The sequence below is a fragment of the Musa acuminata genome, chromosome BXJ1-4, assembly GCF_036884655.1.
Source record: "Musa acuminata AAA Group cultivar baxijiao chromosome BXJ1-4, Cavendish_Baxijiao_AAA, whole genome shotgun sequence".
Taxonomy (NCBI): domain Eukaryota; kingdom Viridiplantae; phylum Streptophyta; class Magnoliopsida; order Zingiberales; family Musaceae; genus Musa; species Musa acuminata.
The window spans coordinates 39,847,974-39,869,863 of NC_088330.1; the positions used below are offsets into that span (position 1 = coordinate 39,847,974).

General features: G+C 34.9%; 1 protein-coding gene across 7 annotated transcripts in view; it reads right to left on the reverse strand.

Annotated features, from left to right (window-relative positions):
- The window catches only part of LOC135667734 (protein CHROMATIN REMODELING 20-like), a 32,457-nt gene extending 11,287 nt beyond the window's left edge, over positions 1-21,170 (reverse strand). For 2 of the 7 annotated variants that reach the window (XR_010510607.1, XM_065178433.1), the window contains exons 1-16: positions 20,996-21,170; positions 19,483-19,511; positions 18,998-19,408; positions 14,416-14,478; positions 14,228-14,323; positions 14,047-14,139; positions 10,679-10,869; positions 10,371-10,614; positions 8,945-9,049; positions 7,970-8,053; positions 7,234-7,767; positions 6,659-6,939; positions 6,456-6,546; positions 6,180-6,374; positions 3,711-3,830; positions 2,979-3,145 (exon numbers count right to left, since the gene is read on the reverse strand). Coding sequence is in view for 6 of the 7 variants with exons in the window: in XM_065178433.1 (XP_065034505.1) it covers positions 2,979-3,145; positions 3,711-3,830; positions 6,180-6,374; positions 6,456-6,546; positions 6,659-6,939; positions 7,234-7,767; positions 7,970-8,053; positions 8,945-9,049; positions 10,371-10,614; positions 10,679-10,869; positions 14,047-14,139; positions 14,228-14,323; positions 14,416-14,478; positions 18,998-19,339 (2,606 nt within the window). In the remaining variant the exon portion in view is untranslated. Of the gene's footprint in view, positions 1-2,978; positions 3,146-3,710; positions 3,831-6,179; positions 6,375-6,455; positions 6,547-6,658; positions 6,940-7,233; positions 7,768-7,969; positions 8,054-8,944; positions 9,050-10,370; positions 10,615-10,678; positions 10,870-14,046; positions 14,140-14,227; positions 14,324-14,415; positions 14,657-18,498; positions 18,711-18,997; positions 19,409-19,482; positions 19,512-20,995 lie in introns of those variants that run through there. The other 5 variants (XM_065178428.1, XM_065178429.1, XM_065178430.1 and 2 more) reach the window with 5 other exon arrangements.
- Positions 21,171-21,890: the final 720 nt, after the last annotated feature.

A 21,890-nucleotide genomic window follows, 5' to 3' on the forward strand; every position in this document is an offset into this window, starting at 1 on the left:
TACTGTTAACAGTATATTTTTAATTTAATATCATATTTTTTTATTTAAATAATTATATTTTCAATTATATTTTTTATATTTTAATATTTCAGAGAATAATTTTTTCTCCCCCTCTAACTTAAGTAATATACTGTTAACAGTATATTTTTAATTTAATATCAATTTTTATTTAAATAATTATATTTTTAATTATATTATATATTTTTATATTTTAATATTTCAGAGCATCTCGCTTCGCTCGGGCGAGCGCCTAGCACATAGCGCTTTTTAAATCACTAGTTTATAACAATATCTTGGGCTCAAACCCAGCCTACATCACTTACCCTTTGCAAAAAAAAAATAATGTAATTGAAATCACATTATTTTTTTTCCTTTTTCTAAAACTTTTTTGATGTTAAACTCCCATCTTGATATCACAAAGTCATGAAAGAAGAAGAGGAATAAACATCATCTGTGGGTATAACTTATCAAGTGACATTGTTCTTAACAGAAAGGTAATGTCCATGTTACACAAACATAACACTTCCCTAAAGAAAATAAATTTGAAGAAGCATGAACACCACTTACAAGTCAATAAAAGAATTCTAAGAAATAATAAAAACCTCACAAAGGTATTCATTTGCAGATGCACATACATTCATAAGAAAGGGTGCACACAGAAAGATTGTAAAAGCACTTGAGATATGATACAAACAAATATTTAGAATCACATGAAGAAAATATAACTGAAAAAGAAGAAAAACCACAAGTTCCTGAAGAAGTTCCTAAAGTTAATCGGAAGCAACAGACACCCAATTTGCCCACAGGCATTCATGCACACACATAATTGGGCGGGAGCAAACAAATATAAGATCGCCAAAACACTTGATGCAGCAACCACAAATATTTAAAACATAAATTGCTCCACCACTCGTGTTTTTATTAATACTCATTTAGAAATATAATGTAATTTATTATATAATTACTAATCTTGCTATTGAATAATTGGGCAGCCAAACAATCTAACTAAATTCTTAATAAAAAATCTATAGCAAGCATTTTAGTTGCATCAAAAACCAAATAAATTCAGATAAAACCATGGTTCGTCTTACAGGTCAGTACCGACCAGCTATCGATGTGATATGTATCAAGCCGTACCAAGCATACTAACACATGGTACATAAAAGCACAACAACACATGATACATGGGAGTATACCGATGTACCACCCATATTGAGCGATACATTGTGGTACGGCAAACCTTAGATAAAACAAATTGTTGTGGCAAGCTTTAGAAGCGTGCCGAACTCAAGTTGATAAATGATCAATTCAGTCGGACTAGGCCCACTTATTTTCTAATGAGAACTTCTACTAGCCAACGGACTAGATAGTTCCAACAAGTTGACTTGAGCCAAGATATTCTTTTTTCTAAAGGTCACTAAAAAAGTTGATATCATCGATTGTTAACAGAATCAAGGTCTGTCATACCGAATCGTACCGCCCGATACGGGCGATACGTACCGGTCCGACATGCTACCGGTGCACGGACCGCACGCAACCGGGCGGTACATTCAAAAAACCTCGTACCGAACAATACGAGGTAATATCGGGCGGTAACGGTCGAAATACAGTGCTCCAACGGTTAATTTGACCGTTGGAGCCCTTTCTCATTCTATTTAAGTCATTCTTCTCTCCCCTATTTAAGCCAAAGGGAAAGGCAGTAGCATCAGTTGCATCGTTGGAAAGAATTGAGTCAGGCGACGAGAATCCTTCACAATCACATTCTCTTTCTCGCTCGGTCCAGAGACATTATAATAACACGGACAGCAGTGCCTCGACAGATGATGGCGGTGATGCCGGGCAGTCGTTGGTCTCGTCTACACAACTTGAGGGTGGTGAATGGACTGAGGAGCAATATTTTACATATGCCACTCAAGATTCAGATCATGGAACTCGACAAGGTACTGGTCAAGTTTATGCGCGGAAGGGGTAGGAGAAGGGGAAGGAGAAGACAGTGGATGAATATGAACAAATGCAACAGAGCATACATGATATAGACACAGAAAGAGGCTCATCGTATTCACAGTCATCGTATTATGGAGAATCATACGGGCAACAACAGAATAGTGATAGTTGGTCATCCTTCTCTGAGCAACAGTATGATACAGAACAGCAGATCAGTAGCGAAAGTAGAAGCTCTGACATTCACCAATATATGCCTCAAGAGCTGCATCGGACAAATATGATTCATGACGATCAGTTTACGATCAGCACCACATTGATGCATCAATGGCATACGGTGTATCAATACACTATGTCATGGGATCAATTTCATGATTGGATCCAACAAACGTATCATATTGATATGCAGATGTATCGGATCGAAGACCCCGATCCATCACCCGTGGAGGCCCGTCGTTCGTTTTGGTGGTAGAATCAAGTAATCAACAATCAAATATATCTACATATGTGATTATTTAATTCATTTGAATTTTAGAGTTTATATTATAACAAAATAGTCTAACAATTCAACTGATTTTTCTGTAGATATTTCAATCTATAACGGGCTGAAATACGACTACCTCAAATAAGACTACCTCGAATAAGACTATCTCAAAGCCCGAATAAGATATGTGATCCTATTTTTACCCAATTTACATTGATTTGCTAAACTTATACTATTACTATATTTATTTGTAACTTGAAAACCCTATCCTAACTTTTTTTTTAATTTTCAGGTATTTTCGAATGGTTAAATCTGTGAAATCAGGTGTACCTCTTGGTACACCTGGGTGTACCGCTCAATACACCGTACCGTACCATACCGAGCCCAGGTCAAAACGCTAGTACGGTACGGTAATGCGAACCTTGAACAGAATTACAATAAAACAGTTGATATCATTGATTGTTAACAAAATTACAATAAAACAAATATTTTTCAGTTGATTATGTAAATAAAAGAAGTTCGTCAAAAGTAAAGGATGAAAGAAATCTCAGACCTTGCAACATCTTCCAACATGAACACACGAAGAGACTTTAACTCCGTTGGTCGCCACTTCACAAATTCTTGTCGCCAGTTATGAAGCACGTTAACAGGTGTAACAATAAGAGCTGTTCTTAAACCTAGATCAATTTTTCTCATAGCAATGTACAAAAATGCAATAACCTGTGACAGAAATCAACAATTCACAGGAAAAATTAGCATGTAACAAGCAATGGAGACTACCAAAATATGTACGCGAAAGAAGTTCAAATCACTTCAATAGCTGAATTAAGTATTATTCTGAAATTTTCTTACTGGTAAAACGACAATTTTAGTAGCACATGTAAAATTGCTTCAACCTCAAAAACACACAAAAAAAAAAAAGGCTCCAAGCCACGAACTACATGATCCACTTTGCAAGTTCACTTAGGTGGAAAGAAAGCATCACAGAGGCTTATAACATATTAGTACTGCAACATCAGATGTTGATGGAGAAGAATAGATCTGGAAATTGCTTCAACTGTGCAAAAGAAATGAGGGAATAATTTAATGTAAAAATGAAGAGTTGAGACAGTTATGGACCCATAATTAATACTATATTTGCAGAATATTCGTAATGAAAAAGGATAGCAGCAGAGAGCCTCTAGGAACTTCTATGACCAGGGAGAGTTTACCCTGTTTGAAGAAACAAAAAAACCAACAATTTAAATTGGTAGGTTATCAAGTATACAAGGAAAAAAGCTCAGACCTGAAAAGTTTTCCCAAGGCCCATTGTGTGAGCTAAAATGCATCCAAGACCTATATCCCCAGATTTGACCTTTTTGACAGACTGTATAATGTTTTCCCACATAAATCGTATCCCAGCGATCTGCATCCACAATAAAACTATTCCACAATCAGAAACATAAAAAAGGAACAAAATAATTTCTACAAGATAATGCATATGATATACAGAACTTAGACCTGCTCATGCAACAACTATTATAAACTAAGATACTCTACCTCAATTTACAAAACCGAGTTTTGATAATCAAAACCAGGGTCAGGATCAGCCACCTATAAAATAACCTTAATTGGATTGGATCAGCTAGATTGGACAATATGGATTAGGCAATGGGGCAAACCTCAGCTAAAAGAATTGGATCCACAAAGAACATACAAAAGAACTCCTAAGAACCCGAAATGTATACAAAATCAGATAATTCAGAAAAGAACAAAGAAATAGAAAATCAGAAACATGATAGAAAAAGTTTTTTCTGAAAAAAAATCATTGGCACTTTTTGGAAACAACACAGGGAGATTGTCTGATCCTTCACCAAGACTGAGAAAGTAAAGAGAAATTCTTTCCCAGTTCCCTACTTTATCTTTGGCAGTGATCCGACCGAATTCTGAACCTAAGGTCCTCAACAGCCAAGACAATGAGGAATGCTATGCAGCAGGTGATCCAAGGCAGAGTTCCAATGAGGCATAGTTGTGGCTAGATCTAATGAGGAAGCATTCTAAAAAAAGTTTCAAGATTGACAGAGCTCCTGCGACAATGCAGAAATGCCTTCATTCCCTAACCTACTGTTGTTTCTTTTTCTCCTCTCCTCTTCCTCTCCTATTTCTCTTCTCTCAGTTTGGTTGAGGGACAGCATAGTGCCCCAGAGCAGACAGTGCCCTGACAAGGACCATTGATAGGACATAATGAGAAATCAAAAGAGGCCAGTTCTTTAACCTACTAGTTTTGGCCACTGCTTACCTCAATCCAGATTTAACCTTGCTTTGCATTGTCCATATTGAGAAAATTGTTACATTTTTCTTCCTAATTTGACCCCCAGTTCAGTGTCTTCTAAACTAATATAAACACGGGTACGACAACAAAACATTAAAAACAGCAATGAAGTATTATATTTTTCTTTCTAGGATTATTCACAAATCAGTCCCAACAATATGGGATAATTATTCATCAAATCTAGCATTATTACTATTTACAACCAAATATCACCATACTTGAATTGATTACGCAGAGAGCTCCCTGGTAGCAGGGCATCAGCAGAATATGAACATTCAAGGAGTCTGGTGTTTTCCTTATTTACTTTAGCCCATTGCAATATAATTGTCCATTCATTTTTCATACAAAAATAGAAAATATACATTGAATAAAAGAAGAAATAATATAAAATTTTAAATTAATTTAAATAAACATAAAAATGTCTTCAATAACTATGTATTTGATAATATCAATTTACAAGTCTGGTCAGGTTTAAGCAATGTATTAGATTAGAATCTATTGAAATAAATGGTCAGTTGAAATGTAATATTAAAAAGAATTAATGGCATTAGGTGGGATGGATCAATAGATAAGCTGATGCAGCTTTAAATATGTAAATAATTTGTTTTTCTGTATAAGTACATATCGAAGAATCAATACTACTAAATTAAAAGCTAAAAACAAATAGCTAAATTGCCAGTACCATGCAGTAATTTAAATATAACATAAATGAAATAGTTCATAAACAGCTCTAATTTTCAATGCCCATATTGTAAGAGAAAATGTTTACCAAATCCCAAATAAAGAGAATAATTACTTGAAAGTTGAAAATGGCAATCGACTCTGAGAGCACATACATAAAAGTTAAATGGGGAATTTTGTCACTCTATATCCATCATAAATGCACAAATCAACATGCAATGGTGAAGTACCTGCTCGAATTCCAACGCAAATAAGATCCTTAAATGATGAAAAATGAGCAATCTATCAACTAACTTTTATTCAGTCAGGATTTAGTTTAATTAAGTCTATGACCAAAAGATATATTTATTTTAAAGCCATAGTAGGAGAACAATCACAGATCATATCAACATGGACAAACATGCAATTCATAAAATTGAAAAAAAATAAAAAAAGCATCATGCTAAGGCATTTTTTAAACTCAATCAGCTATTACAAATGGACGGCTAGGGGACTAGGAAGTTGTAGAGAATAGCATTGTTTGGTGTGTGTTAGCATATTGAACTCACATATAAAAATGTGAGGCATTATTTTCCAAGAAAAATCAACGATAATATCTCTGGGATCTTATAGTTCATATGAAGAACAAAAACCCACAAGATAAGATAAAACATGAAGTACAACCTCAGATAGAGAAGTTAGAAAAATGAATTGACATAGCCAATGACAACATCCTATTATAGATTTTTTTTTAAAAAGATGCACTTGAAAAGGAAAAGAGACCTGGTGGGGCTTCAACTTTGCAGAAATGCTCTGTGGGATTCTCACAGGCTCCTCATCCTTCTCCCTTGCAATATTGACTATATAACCTTCAATTGCATCATCCAATGAAACTTCCCCTACACTTTCATTACTTCTGGTATTACAAAATTTACCAACAGATTGTGCTTGCATTGATTTAAGATGCTCCTGCCTAGCCTGCAAAAAAGGATATAGTAGTTGCTATGATTAAACTCGTTTGAGACCTCTCAAGAAGATTTTGTTCATATAAGTGGAAACCTTCTCCATTGCAATTTTTCTCCTGGTTTCTTCACCAAGTTCTGTATCATCTATAATTCTCCTAATCCTCTTCTTTCGTCTTTTTTTGTGGCTGAAAGACAAAGAATTACGATAGATTAAGTAAATGTTCAATTTCTAACAAGAGAAAAAAAATAAAGTACTAAATCACTATACTTCCAGATAAATAAGTTTGTTAATGTTACCCAAGTCTGACAACCATTTGACCATCTGAAAGCTCTGAGTCACTCTCTGAGCTAGAAACCATGAACCCCTTAAGAGCTTTTTCACATTCTGAAATAAACTGATGCAACAGAACTGGTGAGCAGCAACAGCAGTCCCAACCATTTGTTTCAACATCCAACAACCGTGTTTCCCCAAAATTTCTTGCTATACACATAGCACAGAATAGCATCTTACATGATTTACACCTTATTAGGTCATCACACTTACTACACCATCTGCAGTAGACACCTAAATCAGGATCCTGCAACCAAGAAACATCAAATAATAAATCATTAAAGCATCTGAGGTACATAAATTTTCTTGCAACAGAACAAAATGACAAAGTTGATTTTCATACCAAAAAAAAATGTAAATTCTTTATCATAGAGAAAATGCAAATCAAGTTAACTTTTTTAAGAATAATTGTGTGTGACCTCTATAAAAGTACTTAACCCTGAAATGTATGCATGCAGAAATTTTTTCTATCACAAAATAAGAAATTAAAATATTGAAGTATTATGTGTGGCATAGCTCAATCGGGAATCACTATCAGTACCTCTATTCTCATTTTCTCTTCTATCAGAAGATTACATTTTGTACATACAATAACTTCCAGAGTTGGATGTCTTTGCACTTCAGAAGCTTTCAGCACTTCAGAACAAGCAGTACAATGAAACTTCTCAGGAATGTCCATAAGGCTGTCATTATTAGCTGGAGTAGGTGAAGAAAGGACATCACTATCTATTACATCAACAACTTCTCTAACTTGAGCTGTCAAACATTGATCTCTGATTAAATCATGTGATGGTGACTTATCATCAATCACTTGCACTTCATCATCACTCTCTATGATGACTGTCCGATGCCTTTTATTGTCAAGTTCAACATCCTCGCCTTCACATGACCTCTTGATTGTGTCATTTTGAATTGGAATTTCATTCTTAGGTTTGTTAGGAATTTCAGGCTTCAAGTCTTCAGCAACAGCAACAGGATGATCAACATCAGCACCAGATGAGCTTGGATCTCTAAAAATTAACTGAGACTCGTTTAATTGTGCCACACCATCCAATACGTCATTCTCAACAAGTTCCTGCATAATTTATAACTCAGGTTAATTCTTGCATGATATGTCATAGTCATGTTTACACAAAAGGATCAGCTTCACAAGGAAAAGTTTTGCATGATGGGAAAATTTTTGGCAAGAAGTCTTATCAGATAATTCATGTATACACCCACTTATTGGGTTATCAGATAAAGGCTCAAAAACACTAACAATATAAACGAGACTCAACCTGATATTTTCTTTTCCTCTTTCTCCTCTGTTTCAAACGACACTGCAGTTTCTTTGTAATCTTCACATCATCCTCCTCTCTCACCTGCAAACAAAAGAATTTTGTTTAATTTCAGAAAAATAACTAAGAATCACACAGCAAAAAAAAATTAAAAACCTTGTACCACTTGTTCCTAGAAAAAAGTCATGCCAATTAATACATACATGGAGAGTTACTAAAATATCGAAGGTCAATCACATTCTCACAAAGAAAACTCGTCAGGTTATTTGGAAGGACAGTTAGGGAATGGAGACCCTGCGATGGGCTGGTTTCCTGATCTGTGTAGTCTGTCCTATGAGCACAATATTGAGTCTCAGCAAACACAAATGACTCATTACAAGATATGTATGTATATACATATATATATATATATACATATATATATATATATACATATATATATATATAATACCTTGGCGACGTCGCCTCGTTTTTCTGCGATGTCGCCCCGCGTGGGGAGAAGAGAGGCGACGTCGCACATTATTTTGTTTACTTTTATATATAAATATATATATATATATAATATTTTATACATAAATAATATATATATTGCCGATGTCCTAAAAAAAAACATACTTTATATATATATATATATATATATATATATATATATATATATATATATATATGTGTGTGTGTGTGTGTGTGTGTGTGTGTGTGTGTGTGTGTATTGAGCGGTATACCGCTCAGTATACGGTACCATATCGTACCGAACAAATCTCGAAATTCCGGTACGGTACGATATTTCAATCCTTGCTTTTTAGTTCTGAGCAATAGTAAAATCACTCAACAAGAGTTAAATCCCACACAAAATAAAATTTTATTCAACATTCGTAAAATAGAATAATATTTACTAGCTCAATACTTTAATTTGAAGCATTTTAAGAAAAAGACAAGATAATAAAAACTTAATATTATCATTTTGAAAAGACAAACCTTTCTATAGTTTCTCTTTTGTTCCTCAGACAATCCAATCTCTTTCTCATTTTGGGTTGCCTCGTCATAGAAAGGATTCCCTTCAATTTCACCAATCTCCTCTACCTAGGCAGATAAAAATAGAATTTATTGATATTAAGTTTTCAAAGTGAAAAAAATGTTATATTAAACCAAAGCATGGTTCTTTGCAAATCTAATTGCAGAATGATAAAAAAAGTGGCGTCAAACACTCCTGACAATATGGCACAGCATTATTTGAAGAGGGCAAAATTGTTTGCGTGGAACCATTAAACCACATGATCAACCACCAGAATGGGCCACTAATTGTGGTCACTGGTCCACTAACCACCAATCCAATTACGGCTAAGTTGCCAATTTCAGAACAAGGATTTAGCCTTTAACCAGAGGTGCCTTCCCAACAGAAACATTTCATTTCACCAAGGAAAGAAGACTTTTCACATGTAAGTTTATGCAAAAGCCTATTTTAAGGCAACTTTGGACTGGACCAGACAGATGGATCAAGAAACTGACTGGTTTGTTCAAGTTTTAAAATTTAAAATGCAAAGGCTTCTGACATGATTTTGGATAGTGACTTTGGGCTTTAATCGAGTTGCAATTGACAGGGAAGGAAAGCATCATCTAATTAGAGGATGAAGAGTTGAAAAAGACACTAAAACAGAAAAAAAAAGTCATTGGCAACGCAGGTATGTAATTTCATGTTCAATCAAATAACTTCCTCACCAACTTTTAAATTCTCTTTTTCGTTTCTTTTTTTCAGTTCTAGCAGCCCATGACACAGCGTTAACCTCCCCGGCAACTGGATGGCACCCTTAAAATAGAACTTAAAAGGTTCCATTGACAAAAGTTACCAACTACCAACAAGTTGACAACTACTAGCTGGGGGCTTGTCGGGCTGAAACCATTTACCTTGTCTATAAATTTCCCTGGCAAGGATGTGTTGCTGACCAGCAATTATTGACTGACGATGATGATTCAGCACCTCCATCATACTCCAAAGAGAAGAGAGAGGAGATATGTTTCTAGTACATTGCTGATTGCACTTAACAGGAAAATCATAAAACAACCAACACAGTGAAACTTAAAAGTCACAATATAACCATCTACAAGGTGGTTATAATCTGTGGTGAAATTTATTTTAGTTAAACCTCCTTTAATCCTTTTATGCTTCACCTTTCATTTGCTTCCTGCCTAGGCCAATTTTAAAACACTTCTACTTATTTACTATTTCCAACCTCTAAATAAGAGGCACCTACTTAATCTGATAAATACAGAAGGGAAAACATATATTCTCTTACAATATGATATGTTAAGTATGACCCAATAGTTCTCCAAAACATGCATCTATAGATCAAAAAGTTTATGCATTCATTGTCCTGGACAGCTAGGTAAAGCTCAGATTTTGTACCTCGTTAACTCCAGGCAAATGGAGACCCAAATTTGCAGCTTGTTGGGGAGTACTAGCCATGTAAACGGCCGCCCAGTTATTGCTACCAAATGAGTTACTGTCTGAGAATCGACCAGAATGAATAATCTCATCAAATATCTGCCAATCTTTTTCAGAATTTTCCATGAGATTGTCACCATCTTTGACAGAAAGATTTTTGGCTAAATAGCCACTAGAGCCACTCTCAAGCAGACGACCATGTTTCCTAGGAGAATGAGAAACATTGAACAACCAACGACCAGCAAAACACATGTAAAAACAAGTCTTACCTCCTTACGGGGTGACAGGATTGAAGGTACTGTTCAGCATCTTTAACAGATTGGTTAAGTTCACTAGTTGCCACAGAACCCACCCAGTGAGCCCTTGTTTTCCAAGCTTCGGTACGACATCCACCAGGAACTTGACTTTCTATCCATTTGTAAAGACTAGGGAGCTCAATTCCTGCTCCATCAAGTTGTTCCTGTCACAGGAGCATGTTATAAAGAACTAACAATTATGTTGCTCCCCTAGCCTCAGATACATGACAATGATCGACTGTCGAGTCAAAATTCCAACAATTAAATGTTCCAAAGCTGGCACATAGTTTTACTTAAAGCATAAACTGCATATTTGTTTGCATTATTTGCATTATGATCTAATCATTATCAATTGGATGACCAAATAAGAAGCAAAAAGGAACAGCATCATCCATGATCTAATGGATTATTCTATTTTCAAACTAATTTTGTTAAATGCACTATATCTGAAAGAATTAAAATGCTTCAGATTTTGCAGAACAAAATCATTAACAACAAAGCTAATTCACTAATTAGAATTAGAGGGAAAACACTAGTATGACAATTAATACTATGAAACTAAAACAAAAAATTTGTTTTTTTCTTCCAGAGCCGAGCGACCTGAGAAAAAAGCAGTGTTTCAAGAACTACATTCTAATTCATGTGTGAAAAGGAGCCACAAGTTCTGATTTGGATACACTAAAACCTAGCAATTGTGACAAGTGACCTAACATTTCATATCAATATAAAAACTGATTGGTAGAGGCAATATTGTGAAAAGTAGCCGCAAGTTCTGATTTAAATACACTAAAACCTAACAAGTGTGACAAGTGACCTACCATTTCATAACAATATAAAAACTGATTGGTAGATGCAATATTGTCTTTTTTATCAGTTATCAATAGCATAAATGTCATCCATCAATGAAGTTGCAGAATCATCAACCTCTGTCATGGTTTTCCCATAAATCATGATCATCTACAATTATCATGTGAATTCTGATAAGACAGTTCATATTTGAAGAAGCAGGTTGGACCCCACAGTTGGTGTAAAGAACTGTGATGTAAGGAGAGGAGGTTTTCAACTAAAAATACAATTGGAGAGACTTCTCACTCCAAATCATAGCCAACTCAACCTCATCCACCACAATTGTCTAGTGCTTAAACTGAAGTTATAAACTCTAGCAGGTTTCAATAAAGCATTGCAAAATTCCGTAGACAGTAAGTACTTCACAACAGTCCAAAATTCTCGTACCAGGACCTAGTAGTCGAAATAGCTTGTTTTTTCAAGTTATATTATCAAGGTCAACATCCATTTACTCCCTCCAAAAGCACTAAAGCAATTTTTACATTTTCTTACTCTTCCAAAACTTTGAAGTGTCTCAAAAATATTAATCATAATTAAAGGTCATTCACCAGAAAATATAACTCATCTAATGCAGTCTCTCACATAATTTCATATAGTATCATTTGATTTTAATTTTATAGCAATCAAATTAATTTATCTCCAACATCTTATCTAACTTTGTGTCACTTGTTCTAAACAACTTCTAACCAGATAATCTTGAGCACACTTTTCGCTGCATTGATCCAAATTAGACAACCACCGAAAAGAGCAACTACATGTATGTGGCTGCTATGTTCGAATACGACGAGTGTACCTTCCTCAGAAGAATAAAATTGCATCCATCTCTTTGAAAATCTATAACCACACACATATATCCCTCTCCAGTTTATGAAAAGGAAGATCTAAACATCAGGGTTTATATACAGTTTTAACTTTGCAAAGACAAAAAGTCAGCTTAAAAATTATGCATGTCTTTGAGAGAGAGATTAGATTCTTAGCTCAAATATAGCCTACATATTCAATAACATTATCCCTGAAATAACAGAAGTGAAAGTTCTTTCACCTACGGAAATCAATTTTGTCCAGGTCAGTATGTATCCATCTGTATTTACCGGCCTGAGCCGAAACAGAAACATGGACAGTCCCCATTTCGGGTAGTCCAGTCTGACCTATTTTTAAAATAAAAAAAAAACCCTTTAAAACCACATAAACTAAGGCTCAAGTCTCTTCTCTATACGTGCAGAGCCCATGACCCCTTCTCTCTGTACATGTGTCGCCTACCGCTCACCATGGGCTGCTGACCTCGGGTATGCTTCCTCCTCTTCTCCTCGTCCTCCACAGCCTTCTCTTCTTCCTCTCCCTCATCATTCCTCCCTCCTCCTCCTCATCCACCTATTCTTGCTTCCTCTACCTCAATCATCTCCTCTTCTTCCTTCTTCCTCCTCTTCCTCCATTGCCTCATTTCCCTCCTCCCTCCTCTTCCTCCACCACCTCCTCTTCTTCGTAACTCTTCTCCTTCGGTACACCATTACCACTCAATACCGGTCCATCCAGGGATCAGTATAATACCTTGGTACAAAATTGCAATCCTTGCTCTGACCAGAGAAATATATATGTATGAATTGTCATTATGTGCATGATTACTTAATAACTTTTTAAAAAACTAGAAGTAGGAAATTAAACCAAGATTGCTTAAGACATTACATAGGTAGTAGTCACAGAAAAAGCCAACACCTCTACATCATCATACTGAATGCTTTAGTCAGATACATGGTCCAACAAGAATTACTCAAAAACAATTATCGAGAAAAGATTCAACAGTTTGTTCTTTCACCAGAGATATATATGTATGAATTATCATTACGCGCATAACTACTTATAAACCTCAAATATTAAAGCACGAAACAAAATCAAGATTGCTTAACACATTAGATAGGTGGTAGTTACAGCCAAAACCAGCAACCGTACATCATTGGAATAAACACTTCAGTCAGATACATGGTCCAATAAGATTTGCTCAAAAACAATTATCTAGAAAAGATTCATCAGTTTATACATAGCAATAAAAAGCAAAAAACCACATATTCAACCTCAAAAACAAGTTAACAAATCACAAGAGAGGTATAGAAATATTAACCATGGTCAAAGAAATAGTGGAAACTTTGATTTTTCACAAAGATGAAATTCTTCAATTTTTTTTCAAAAAAATTGAAACATAGAGTATCTACCAAGCAAACACCCTATAATAAATCAATCAAGGTCATCGTACCACGGTATACCACTCGGTACGAGCAATACATACCAGTTCGATAGGGAACTAGTATGAGTGGTACATCAGTCAGAATGCTCGGTACAACACAGTACAGCTTGGTATGTACCGTACCGATAGTTAGTCGGTACAGTAATACGAACCGATAAGGGAAACCATGAAATCAATAACATTTTTTCCAGCATTATTTAAGAGTTTATGTCAATTTTATTTTTAATCAACTATCGATATATTAGGGAAAACTTACCAATAGTAGAGCACTCTGAGTCTCTAAATTATCAAGAACATCCTCCCATTCTTCTACAAGTACTTTCATTTCATTTGATACAGCTAATTCCAACTATGAGGAGAAAAACATTAAAAAAATCATAAGCATGTGAGAGAACACACACAATACTGCCCAATAAAGAAACTAAAATGAGAAATACCGCATCCCCATGGAGACTCTCAGCAAGCTCAGATCTTACTTCACGTTCCACTTGGGCAAGTGATTCTTGTTCAAGTGATTCTTGTGCCTCAGCTGCCTAAGAGAAGCATTAAACAACACATAACTGGCACCAACAAGATAAAGATAAAAAGGAAAAAAACTCAAGTATATGATGCAAACAAAACATACCTTGCTCTCAATTTCAAGAAACTCAGCAACAAGTTCTTCAACTTCCGCATCAGTTAAAGGTGCCTGATTAAGCACTTTCATCACCTAATTACTTGTACAAAAGAAATACACGAGAAAATAGCATTCATAAAAGAGAATCCTCACCTGAGAAATATAAACACAACGATTAGTCAAATCATCACCTTGTCAAAGAAAATTATGAATTAATTCTTGGGCAACCTTTCCAATACCATCTCAGCAACTAATTGCCACAATAAACAAAAAAACAAAGTCACAACAATGTAGCTAACAAATTAAATACAAGCTTCAGATTGATTAATATAGTAATACACTAATAGCTGGAACATAGCAGCTAATAAGACGACAACAACGAAACCGTAAGTCCCAACTATTTGGGGTCGGCTACGTAGATCTTTTGTCGTCATTGAGATATGTAAAAAGTCATATGTTTAGTTAAGTTTAGAGTATTTATATCTTTATGTATAGTTTCTATTAAGGTCTTTTTAGGTCTTCCTTTGCCTCTTCTCATACCACTAATATTAATCATTCTACCTTCTCTGACTTTCTGACTACCGCATCCAAATGTCTCCTAAGCACATATTCATACCATCTTAAATACTTTTATCTCATTTTATCCTCTATCGAAATGATACCTAGTTGTTCATGAACAAAAGTATTTCTTTTTCTATTGTTCCTATTAACTCAATAACTCTATACATTCATCTCAACAACACAAATTATATATATATATATATATATATATATATATATATATATATAGTTTCTTAATTGTCCAACACTCAAATCCTAACACATAGCTAATAAGAAGAATAAAATATTTTATCGATATCAATGGAAGGTAGATCAACAGTCCAACTCGATAAGTGCATAATCTAAGCATTTTTCCTCAACTTTCAATAATTCCTATTGTAATAAGATTAATGTGTAACTCGTGTGTAAGACTAGTTACTATTAACCCAATTTGAACACTCATTATCATGTTTTCAGCATAAGCCGATTCAAATCCATCTAGCCAATCAAGATTGGGCTAGCACCACAAACCGAGAAATCAATTCCCAACAAGAATCCATTTAATTCACTCAGAAACAAAAAAAAAAAAAGAAGGTTATGCTCTCGGAGAATGATACAATATAATAAACAACTGTACTTTGTGAAGAAAGTATATGTCCAAAACAATAACTAATAAGAAGTTAAATAATAGAGGTTCAGAAGTTAGTTGCTTTTTACAACATTTCATGCTCTTATCACTTCAAGGAGGTATTATGTGATTATTTGACAATAAGATACATCAGTAAGAAAAAGTTAGCATGCTGCACAGGATTCCCACCAACACAAGGTCTACGGACGAAGAATGCTTATGCTCATACCAGCAAAGAGGCTGCTTCCATATATCAAGCTTCCACATATCAAACCCTTGACACTCAGGTCATAAAGAAGCAAGCAATCTGTGATGTCAAAGCTTGCCCACCAAGATATAATGGTATAGCAATAACAACAACAACAAAATCATAAAGTCCCAAAGATATGATAGTACTAAACTAAATTTTTCAAGGTGAAGATCAAACAAATTTGTGATTCTATGACCACAAGAGTAATAATTGTTTTAGTTACTCAGATAGAATTACGAGCATAGCTAGTAATATCCAAATTGAAGGAATTAATACTAAAATAAATATACTCATCAAAGACTATTTTTCTGTAAATCTGAGGTCTATTATATCTTCCATCAATGCTTTATACAAGTACATATAATGAAGTTCCCAAATTATCTTAGACTTGAATATACTTTTTTTTTAACAAAAATCATGTCACTGGCCAAATTCAAACAAATAACCATGTAGGTGGCAACCAAATCTACCTTTCTTTGATAACAAGGAACCATTTCTTGATCTTCAGGTTGATAGAGCTAAAAGTCAATACCATTATATTCTCATGTGTGCAACCCCTAATGTTCCCGTGTGAACCACAAAAGCTCTAATTTTTTCCAACAAGCCAACAGTTACTGACAACTTATGTCTCTATCACAAGTCACCTAAACTCTTCCAGTTTAAAAGTGTACCACCTAGCCACTTGCACTTAAATTCCTAATGAAAACATGACATAGATTGGTACCAGCCCCTTATGATATTAGAACTTCAACTTAATTAATAATCATCAGCGAATCAGTTTTTTAGCCTACATTCTTTATCTCAAGTTTCGGATTGAACTAATTCGTTGTCAATAAATGTTGCTTACTTCAACTATGGTCACAATATGCAACAACTAAATCATCATTAGTAAATAAACAAAGTGAGGTCATTCTAATATGGCAAGAGCAAAGGCATCCCTTCATGTCCTGCAAATGCATGTACCCCAAGTCATAATAAGGCCACAATAAGAATGCTCTCCATCAAACAGACAAGAAACACAATCTAGTTCAACAAAAAACACAAGGCTCTTCCTCTTACATCACAAAAGAGAACACACTATCAAATGCTATCTAGCTACAAAATTTTGTCTCCAGTCCAGTCAGCTCACTTATAAGTTAAAACACCAGTCTGACCCACAAAAAGCCTCAAGGGTTTAATAGTAGGAATGAGTGGCATGCTTGTTTCTATCAGGTAGACTGAACTATCAAACAAGACAACAAACACCCACCTAATCTCTTCTCTAGCTGGACAATACAGCCATAACACCTTCCGCCCAAGACACATCACACCAACTTTTAATTCAGTTCTACTTCTAACGCTGCTTCTTAGCCTAAAAACAAGGTGAAAGGCATTAGAACTAAATACCAACATGCCTTATGTTTAAAGTTTAAATTGCTTGTAATTGTAAAATTATTTTTCTCTCTTATTCAGATTTTTCACCATTGCAACACATTCACCAAAAACATGGTAGTTTCTAATGTTGGACTGATGGCCAAGACTCTGACCTCAACAAAATCCTTGCTTGCAGCATCTTGCCATCTACATTTGTCTTCTAATTTAAGTAATTAAGACCATGGTTGAGACATACATGATCAATCAGCTAGCATTTTCTTTCATGTCTGCCATCAACTTGCTATACAGGTATGCTTAGTTACATATTGTAAGAACCAACTAAAATTTATTTTAGTTATCCTAGGAAAACAATATTAGGAGGTGGCTGAAGTAATTTCAGACTTTGAGGCATAGAAAAAATTGGTCCTTCGAGTAATATTTATTTTTCTGTTGAATTTTGATTGACCGGCTAACATTTTCTTTCATGTCTGCCATCGACTTGCTATAAAGGTATGCTTAGTTACATATTGTAAGAACCAACTCAAATTTATCTTAGTTATTCCTAGGAAAAAAAATACTAAGAGGTGGCTGAAGTAATTTCAGACTTTGAGGCATCAAAAAAATTGGTCCTCCAATTAACAATTATTTTTCTGTTGAATTTTGGTTGATGTCATCATGACCTAGTGAAGCAAAGAATGCTAAAAGGTCCAAGTTTCATATTACTGAGATTAATTTGCAAACATATCTTATTTCAAGAGTAACCAGAAGACTATGAAGTCTGATATTCAATCAGCTATGTTGTTAAGAGATGATCAGAATTTGGAAAAAACTGCTGCACTAGCAATATGCATGAAAAAGATTAATACACAAAAAGTGCAACCAAGTTCTCTTCCTACTTATATCCCCATATAGAATTATTTTTTAACTCTTCCTATCTTCCTTTTATTCTTGCTCTGCATTTAGGTTTTTTTATGCATCTTTTATGTCCAACATATATCATATTGCTGTCAAATCTATTTGCTCTGAATCAGGTAAGACTGATCATCACATCTAAACCAATGACGTAAAAATTGCTGCTTCACAATTCTTAGATACAAAATGCAACCAAATCAACATTACATCAGTAGAAAGTAGAAACTACAGACTTTCAAGGAATGCAACATTACATCAGTGAAAACGGCTGCATCAGTTCCAACCACCAGTCAAATCTAATATTATGAACACACACAATCAGATATATATCACCATTACCACTTCGGATAATAAAAGAGGGAGAAAAAATCTAGAGAAAAAATGGGAAGGGACAGGAGCCGGAAGCTACCATCCTCCTTTATTTCTTCTGTTCTCCTCCTCTCCTCCCAACACCACCTTCAAGTAGAAAAAAAAAAGCCAGCATTCCTCATGCAACTGGAAATGGGTTAGGATGCTCTCCTTGTATGACCAGTTAAATTCAGCCTTTAATATACTAAAGTCACACAAGACTTGAAAGAGCTTCAAACCATTCATAATCTCAATTCTTGCAACTATAGGTTCCTGCATTAAATAAATCAGAGTAATTTCCAACTTGTCATCAAGTTGTTATGTCGTCGTCATATAAAATGACAACTTTTTTCAGCAGAACTTTTGACAAAGACTATGAAACAAAAACACCCACACAATTTCATATCAAAAGCATGTAAAATAATAAAGGGATCAAATGTAACTTTCTATTGCATAAACCAATCACAAATGAAGTCTCAACTCTCAACTTTGTTTAAGACAAAATGTAAATAAACAATGAAGCAATTTAAATAAAGATATCAGAAGGTGTCACAAATCACCTCATTCTTTGCTTTTTCATCATAATCAGATGCTGATGATTGCTCATTATCCGAATCATCAACAAGCATTTCAAAAGAGTCACTTGCCAGATCTTCATCATTATTGACTTTCTCCTCCACCTTTACATCTACCCCCGATCCACTGCACTCCTTTGGTCCAATATCACCCTCATCTTTGTTATGTTTCACAATATGAAGGTCTCCTTTTCCATTCTCTTTCACGTGTACATGGTCATCTTTTTCTTTGTGTTTGTTGTCTATGCACTCTACCTCATTTTCTTCTTCTAACACTACCACTTCCACGTCCATCGGTTTTCTTTCTTTGTTTATATGCTCAGCCATCTTTACTCTTTCTTTTGAATTTCCCTGGCTATAGCATCAAACCCCTTTCCATTGATTCATGCTTATTTCCTGTGTAAATCTCAATATCAGACACTACCAGATAAATTGACATAAATTTGATAGCAGACGGCAATCCTACTGACCACATGTCTTGCACTCAAATAACGGAAGACTGCATCACGAAAAAACAAAACATTAAGCTAGATGGATTAGAAAGAGATCGACTAAATTAGGCAAGTGTAACTTGTGAGTAATCACATTAGGGAAAACAGTAAACCACACTAGAAACATCTTAACTCAAAACACTAAGCGCAGACAAATTAACTCAAGACACCATTCACAGACAAATTAACTTGTGAGTAATCACATTAGGAAAAACAGTAAACCAAACTAGAAAATCGAAGTAAACCAAACAGTAATCACATTAGCAATTTTCACTACCAAAAAGGCCAAAAATTACTCGAAGTGAGAGATCTAACTTGCCTAAATAGGTTACTGCATTACAAATAAATCAAGTAAATAGCATAGAAATGTAATACATTTTCACTAACACATATGAAAAGGACAATTAAGCAATAAATTAGCAGCTTTCCTTATTGATAACTCTAATGAATAAGGAAACAATATCTTGGCTAATAAAAAACTCAATAATGGGTAGAATAAATCAGATGAGTGAACCAAGAAAGCTTGGTCAAGATAAAATCTCATCACCCCACATGGTTGAGTGCCATAACCATTAAGGAGATAAATTAGAAATAACAGCCTATGCTTACCAAGCTTCTGCATTTGAGGGTGTGGGTGCTACAGTAAACAAATTGTACTCTATCATTAAAAATCAACCATAAAAGGCAATGAACTAGGAATTATGTGAAGGGAAGACTCATGGCAGGGGGCAGCATAACCTGGTTTCACTTGTCTGAGACTGAATCACTTGAACTTAACGGATACTAAGGCTTGTAAGATTTCAGTAATTACTAACATAATCAAAAATCAATTGCTAAATAGCTGATTCTTTTTTTGTTGGCTAACAAGTTGTATGCATATCAAGCATGTGGAGAACAATTTGGTCGACCAGTAACTCTGGAATGCAAGGAACTAATATAGATGAGTAAAATTCAAGTCCTCGTCAAATTAAATGCTCACTGTTAAGAAGGGTAGAGTTCATCTTACTGAAATCAGAATCTAACAAAATAGCGCAGGAAAATTTCATATGACCTAGAAATGTCTCTGCTTTCCTGTTGAAACAGTAACAGACCTGATTCCCAGTCCTTTTAGGGCAAGTCTTCTGATCACGAAAGGGATGAAACATGAAACAAATAATAAACAGTTCAAAAGTGATTTTTTTTTCTTTTTAAAACCTTCCAGAAAAACATAATACAAAAAGAATCGCATAAACCATTACGATTCCAAACCAACAAGCGTAAACCTAATTTTGTTCATCAGAGAAACACAAGCATCAACAGTCCTAAACAGAAACATCTCAACGGCAACAACAAATCAAAGAAAAAGACGACTCGTTCAAGCCGAAACCAAGTGTCCGGCCTCAGACCCTCAAGTATTTCAAGAATCTTGACAATGCCACCGCGTTCTGGCATGACTGTTAGCACTCCCTCGATCGCAAGCAAAAGCGGACTAGGGTTAAAGAACGAGCCTAACCGGGACGAGCCAGGGTTCGGAGGCAAGCGGAGGGTGAAGGACCCCGGTGCGACGCCGAAGAATTCTTCCCCTTAGCTTGTTTCCTTTGCGCTTTTCCTTTCTTTTCTTTAGACGACGGGAAGGGAAACCGAGGCGAAAGCTGATGAGTTGCGAGGGTAGACAGGGCACTTCGCCCCCGAACGATCTTTTACCTGATGGCGTAAACGATGGGAGGGTGTTTCGGGAATGGCGATGGGCCGTGGGCTCGACCGAACGGTGGCTTGGCCCCGTTCAATCGTCCATTAAATGGTCCACCCAAATCTATGTTGCTGTGATGGGTTGCTTGTGGGCTGAATACTCCCATTAAATATCTCCAAAATCTCAGGAAAACAACGGTTATAAAACTTGAGACTCTTTGAATTCTATGCGAGGATGAGAGATGGCAATGCTACCAATAACAATGATCTTGTTTGTGCAATATCCTAACATATAGATTTTTATTTATTTATTTTTTAGAAAAAAAACATTTCTAGCAAATATCTTGATGGGAGATAATCATGTGATAGCATAATTAAATGTCAACATTTAATTGTTTTTATTTTTGTTTTTATATTTTTTAACTTCCAATTATAGTTAATTTAATTATATATATATATATATATATATAACTAGGAGCTAGTCAAATTTAGGAAACGATGAAAACATTCGAATAAAATATTATCTAATATCTCATATGAAAACAATTCAAGAGATTGGAATTGGGTATTTAAGATTGGGAGTAGGTAGAAAATCCAATTTAGGATTGATTGTAATATTATTTATGATTTATGTCACAAATAAAACTAATTTTCTTATTGTTTCTCATGTTAATGATTTTGAGCTAATATAGTTTATTACATGTCCATAGGCAAGTGAA